Source organism: Caenorhabditis remanei, chromosome III, assembly GCF_010183535.1.
Source record: "Caenorhabditis remanei strain PX506 chromosome III, whole genome shotgun sequence".
Classification (NCBI taxonomy): Eukaryota; Metazoa; Nematoda; class Chromadorea; order Rhabditida; family Rhabditidae; genus Caenorhabditis; species Caenorhabditis remanei.
The window spans coordinates 9491895-9498705 of NC_071330.1; the positions used below are offsets into that span (position 1 = coordinate 9491895).

Below are 6811 nucleotides of genomic sequence, written 5' to 3' on the forward strand. Positions count from 1 at the left end.
TTTGTTCGTGAAAGGCTCTCAATGTAATTTCGAAAGTTCGGAACTGAAGAAATAAGAGAACTGAAAAGAAAAAATAATAAGAAAAGAGCCGTCTTTTGAATGTATTCCTTAAAAAGAAAAGAACCGCTTGTTTGCATTTCGACCGTCCCTTTTTGGTCGGTCAATAATAGGCGAGAGGAAGAGAAAAATGTTCCTATTTTAGGTTTCCATATTTTTCCCCGCTTAAAGAGAAATCGAATGTTTCTGAAACTAGAAGTAAACTTTGAATCTAATTGATGATTTTCGAACTATCTCGAAAAATTTCATTCCTACTGTAGTTTTAAGTGTCTTGAAGATCGTTTCGGCTTTTGGGCCAATAATTTACAGTTGAGTACAGGTATTAACAAGGTCTATTTTGGATGGAGGATTCTCGGAACAACTATCAAAGGGAGAAGAATCAATATTTAAAAGAGAACAACTCAAAAAACTAATTATTAGAAAACTAATAAAATTATGATTGGAGACAAAAGGATAATAGTAATCGAAAGAGAGCGTTTGTCGATATGGTATACTGGGATAGGTGGATGTTGAACAGAAGGGGGTATATCACGATTTAAAAATGTTTCAGTTTACAGAGAGGAGGGGGAGCCAGAGGAATTAATTACAATAGAGACATGAACAGGGACATTGTGACAACGGAAATTGGGTGGAGAAGAGAAGAAAGGGAAGATCTAATTCATCGAATGAAGAAGGACGATGATCTAATCACATCTGAGATTTGATCGATTAGGTAATCTCTTGCTCTCTTTTCTCGTCTTGCGCGAATAGCCAATTGGATGAGAGCAGCTGAAAGAACATGTTTTAATTGTATTTTCACTCAAAACTTCTGAACTTACTTGTTGCATATTCCATCTATATTTTGGTTTGAACTGGAGTAAACCAGCTAGAACCTCGCTGATGTCCGGACTGAACGAGATTTTCGTGTCAATTTTCCATCTATCTCCCTTTTTCTCCACTCTTCCAACCGGTCCATTGAACGCTCTCTTCGCTGTTAACATCTCGTAGAGCACGCAACCCATCGCCCAAGAATCAACTACGAAGCTGTGGGATTCGCCGAGAAACATCTCGGGGGCCATGAAGGCGGAGGTCCCACATACGGTCCCACCTCTAGAAAAAAAGATTGACAATCGTTCAGATTTCAGAAAAATGGATTAAGAATTCAGAATACAGTATCCGGTATTCAGAATTTAGAATCCAAGATTCAGAATTCAGAATCCGAGAATTTCGAATACAGGATCCGGTTTCAGAATCCAGAATTCGTGAATTTAGAATCTGGGATCAGAATCTAGAACCCGTGATTCAGAATCTAGAATCTGAGATTTAGAATCTAGAATCCGTGACTCAAAATCTAGAATTCGAGAATTTAAAATACAGAATTCATAACTCAGAATCCGAGAATCTAGAATCATATAATTCAGAATGCAGAATCCGGGATTCAGAATCCATTCTTCTGGATTCAGAATCTAGAATCCGGAGATTTAGAATCCAGAATCCGAGGACTCAGAATCCGGGACTCAGAATCTAGAAGCAGAAAAGAAACGTTTTGAACACTTACTTATAGAAGGTCGACACCCCGAAATCCCCCAACTTCACGTCCCCCAGGATGTTCTCCGGTTTGCAGTCTCTATGTCTCTCTGTGACGATCTTGTATCAATCATGGTCAATCTTGTAACTCTGGTGTCCGGACACCAAACAGCAGTGTACATGTTCTCAGATATCGAGTTATAACAGCTGCAAATCAGTTCTCCTCGGTGTTTCTTGCTGATGGAAAAGAAAAGATTCAGAATTCAGAATCCGAGATTCAAAATTCAGAATTCGAGAATTTAGAATACAGGATACGGAGTCAGAATCTAGAATCGGAGATTCAGAATCTAGAATTCGTGATTCAGAATCCAGAATTTAGAATTCAGAAAACGGAATTCATAACTCAGAATCCGAGACTCCAGAATCCAGAATCAGAGAATTCAGAATCCAGAATTCAGTATTCAGAATCTAAAATCCTAGAATTTAGAATCCAGAATCCGGGAGTCCAAATCCAAAACCCAGTATTCGGAATCTAGAATTCTAGAATTCAGAATCCAGCATCTGAGGACTCAGAATCCCGGACTCAAAATCTAGAAGCAGAAAGGAAACGATTGAATACTTACTCCTCGAAGGTCGAGACCCCAAAGTCCCCCAACTTCAAGTCCCTCTCGCTTATCAGGATGTTCTCCGGTTTGCAGTCTCTATGAATGAGTTTCTTCCGGTGGCAGTACGCCAATCCATCTCCAATCTCCTTCATAATCCTTGAAGCGTCGTATTCTTCGATCTCTCCAGTTGACTCCATGACAGATGCGAGCGTTGTAGACATCATTTCCATTACCAAATAGACTCGATCCGGCGATTTGAAGTAGTTGTAGATTTGGATCAGGTTCTTATGGGAGACCTTCTTCATGTTAAGAACTTTTCGGTTCGCAATAAATTGCTCATCCATTCTCCTCGATCTGTCCAAGATCTGAAAGTGTTAACATGTAATAAACACGTCTTTGAAAATGCAAAACTCACCTTGATAGATACAAACAGTCCACTTTTTTTGCATTTGTATGCTGCCACAGTTCCAAATCAACCTTCTCCAAGATCTCGTATGTATTCGTATTTTTCCATTTTTGAAAAAATCTCGATTTTGTCCTCTTTATTTTCATTCTCCTTCTCCTCCTTTTATTCATCTTCATGCCGCTTAGCTTCTTCCAGAGCACCCTTCAGATTCTTGTCCGATTTCTCAGTTTTCGTCTTGTATTGATTGGATTTGTAGAGTTTGAGGGTGGCAGTCTTGAAGTCGGATGTTCTGAAAATTGATTCTTACAAGATCTCCTTTTGAGTCAAGAATACTCCCAGAAAAAACAAAGAATATGAAAAAGAGCACCCTCGGAACTCCCAGTTTCCAATATCTATCCGTTCTTATCCATTGCATTTCCTCTATCTCTCCACCTTTCCTCTTCCCATCCGAAACATCCCTTCTTTATCAGTCCTCGAACTACCACTGGAAAGATGCCATTTTAGCGCAGTTGGCAGCCGCTTTCGCTACGGAAAATTCACAGGTAGTTGGCGTGTGGCCCGCATGCGGAATCAGTCTCATTTTCCGTCCATATAGAGTCCGCAGCGGAAATGTGGTCCGCTGCGGACTCCATATGGACGCAGTGTGGACTTCGGGAAAAGAGGAGGTAGTGGGCAGCAGGCGTCCGCGCGCGGACCGTATATGGACACGCTGGCCGCGGCCGCATGCAGCAGCCCTTCCGAAGCTCTCGGACTTCTCTCAGATAATGATAATTTTTTTTTCATTCACGGAGCTTTTTCGTTTCTTTTCCTATTTTTCGAAAGTTTCGTTTTTTTAATGTTTTTTCTATTGAAATTTCTCTTAATTAATTTTTTCCGTAAAAAATCTCGCATTTAACTGTGAATGATCTAAAAATTAGTACTCACGTAAATAATTTCCAGGCAGTTAGCCGACGAAAACGGCTATTAGCCGTCGATTTCGGCTCGGCTGCCATATGTATATGGCAGCCGCGCCGAAATCGTCGGCTAACTGCCGTTTCCGTTGGCTAACTGCCGTTTTCGTCGGCTAACTGCCGTTTCGGTAGTTTCCTATCCTGGGAGGAAATTGCCATGTAGGTGCCGTTTACATGCCGTTTGCACGCCGATACCACGCTGCTTAGGTGCCAAATATTTCAAATATTTTGAAAGTCGGTAATTTAATTAAGCGATTTAAAAGTGGAAGACGACATTTTGTGACAATTTGTGTGGCCTGAGTTCAAACATTCGTTGGCTACTTTTCACTTTTTTCTCCAATCTCTTAACTAAATGGAATTGCTTTCATGTGCGCTAATTTTGAAATACTGATGTGTGTCTGTATGATATATATCCATGAAAGAACAAAAGTGGTTCTTTTCCGAGAACTTCTACTCTTAGCTTGTCCTCAGGTCATGTATCTGATCGTGCCGTGAGAGCAAGCCACCTTAGTGATGACTGTGGCAAAATTTAGATCAGATTAGTAGTATTTCAAGTTCGTGTCTTGGATATAATATATCAAAATAATATCAAAAAGCAGCAGCCGACATCTCACGACTTCCGCGCGCCACTATGCTTAACGTGGTGCCACTTCGATGCCCACCAAGCCGCCACATGGGCGCCGCACAGTACCCTGCACGAGGAACAAGCTCGCAAAAAACGCGAAACGCGCACAGCTTTCAAAATTTCACCCACTATCTGCGTATCTCTAATTCGCCTACTCTCTCGCATAGTGATTAGATAAATCAGGATAGTTTTGAGATTTTCTGACATTTACAGCATCAGAAAGTCATAAAAATGGAAAAACAATGTCTCTTGAGAGGCGATCAACAAAAATCAGATTTTGTGAATTTTCGAAAATTTGAGAAATTCATAAAATCAGAGATTTCACACTATGTTTTTCTCATTTTCTGATTTGTTTCTGTTCAGAAACAGTATTCCGACTTCGAAAATTGAAAATCCAGCTGAAATAACACCGAAAAACTCGGTTTTTTAGGCGCCGTTGAAATACTGATTTTGCATAAATCTCGAGTCGGCACCACGAAAGGCCCATAATCCAAGGGTACATCGAAAAAGGGTACATCGTGATCATAGGGTACATTGAATCGAAGGGTACAGTGAATCTTAGGGCACATCGAGGAGCTATAATCATGGGGTACATTCATGGGGTTATCATAGGGTACATCTAGTCAGAATTTTTATAAAATTTCAGAAGTCTCACAGTTTTCATCAATTTCCGATAAAAACTTTACAGATGTAGTTCGAGGAACATATTACTGCTCTTTTGAGAAGGATGATATACATATAAATTACTCTAATAACCATTTGCTAGATGATCATGTTGGAGTTTCTATTATTGATTCAAGCATCTTCTTAAATGCTAAATCGTATTATGTCATCCCTTTGAAAACAGCAGTAATGTGTTCCTCGAACTACATCTGTAAATCTTTTCTCAAAATTTGATGAACCCTGTGAGACTTCTGGAATTTTATGAAAATTCTGACTCGATGTACCTTATGATAACCCCATGGATGTACCCCATAATCATAGCTCCTCGATGTACCCTAAGATTCACTGTACCCTCTGATTCAATGTACCCTATGATCAAATTTTTCATAGATGTACCCTTTTTCGATGTACCCTTGGATTATGGGCCACCACGAAAACGCAACATTAAAGTATGAAAATTTACAAAATTATACAAAAAGTCTTCCTCTACACGAAATGGATATGCATTCTGAGAACAAATTTTTGGAAATCGAGATATTCAAGCTTTCATGTGTCCGACTCGGTAAAAATGCGACTTTTCTGTTGAGAATTACTGTAGGCAATGCGAACGTGCCCTACGGCGAATTTTCGTTTTTTCGCTTGCGCGTTCCCCGTGCAGGGTGCTGTGCGCCGTTTAGTTGCCAAACGCCACTTAGATGCCGGATACTCCCCGACTGGACCTTATTTGCCGTTTCGATCCCATTTCGGTGCCACACAGGCTAACTGCCATTTACCTCGGCTAACTGCCATTTACCTCGGCTAACTGCCTTTTTCACGGCTAACTGCCGTTTCTAGCGGCTAACTCCCGATACTCGTGGCTAACTCCCAGATAGGTGCCACCCACGCGCTAAAAATTACGTGAGTATGTTTTCAGTCAGTCCGATGATCCCAAAAAGAGAAACAGCTGCGATAGCTGAAATGGAACCAATTCATCGATTTCCTCAAAGGTTTGTAATAGTATTCAGCTTTCTCTATTCAAAATAAATTTTTCAGTGAGAAACTTAACTAAAATTGGTCGGAACTCCTTCTCAAGCACGACATCTGTATTTGTCCTGGGGAGGAACCCATTTTCGAAAGTAAGTTATACTGAATAATTATTTTTTATTCAGCAATCAATGGATTTTTTTTCAGAAATACAAGGGAAACACGGAAATCAACGACTGAAAATTGCTTCTACGATAATTGGATTTCGATGGATTTCAAGGACACGACTGCCCGACAAACTTGTGATTTCTATGTCTAATTTGCTATGTTTTCTTCTTATTTTCATTATTTTTAATGTTCTTTTATCTTTCTTTAAATAAAATAGTAATTTTATCACTAATCTTCCTTGTTAAATGACGATCTGAACCATACTTGCAAAATATCGGCCGGGCCGGCAGAGAAAGTTGCCGGCCCGGCCCGGCCCGGTCGGCCCGGAGTCAAAAAATGAGCACAATTTTTTCACAAAATTTTTCGAAATTTTTTGAAATTTTCATCAAAAATAGTAAAAAATCCTATGTACACTTGAGTTTTATCGATATATCACAGCACCCTGCACGGGGAACGCGCAAACAAAAAAACGAAAATTAGCCGTAGGGCACGTTCACATTGTCTACAGTAATACTCAACAGAAAGGGCAAAATTTTACTGAGTCGGGCACATAAAAGCGTGAATATCTCGATTTCCAGAAATTTGTTCTCAGAATGCATATCCATTTCGTGTAAAGGAAGACTTTTTGTATAATTTTGTGAATTTTCATACTTTAATATTGCGTATTCGTGGTGCCGACTCGAGTTTTATGCAAAATCAGAATTCCAGCGACGCCGAAGAAACCGAGTTTTTCGGTGCTACTTCGCTTAAGAACTATACGAATAAGAACTGTGTTGTTTAAGAACTGGGTTCGCAGAAGAACTGCGCGAAGAAGAACTGTTTTGCATAAGAACTGTTTCGTTTAAGAACTCTGTTCGCATTGGAGCGT

General features: G+C 40.0%; 1 protein-coding gene across 1 annotated transcript; it reads right to left on the reverse strand.

Annotated features, from left to right (window-relative positions):
• Nucleotides 1–765: 765 nt before the first annotated feature.
• Nucleotides 766–2512, reverse strand: GCK72_010299 (uncharacterized protein; the record flags this gene model as incomplete). Its single annotated transcript, XM_053727788.1, has 3 exons — nt 766–825; nt 876–1146; nt 2187–2512. The coding sequence occupies 3 exons, from the start codon at nt 2510–2512 to the stop codon at nt 766–768; spliced, it is 657 nt and encodes a 218-aa protein (XP_053587365.1).
• Between the last annotated feature and the right edge of the window lie 4299 nt (nt 2513–6811).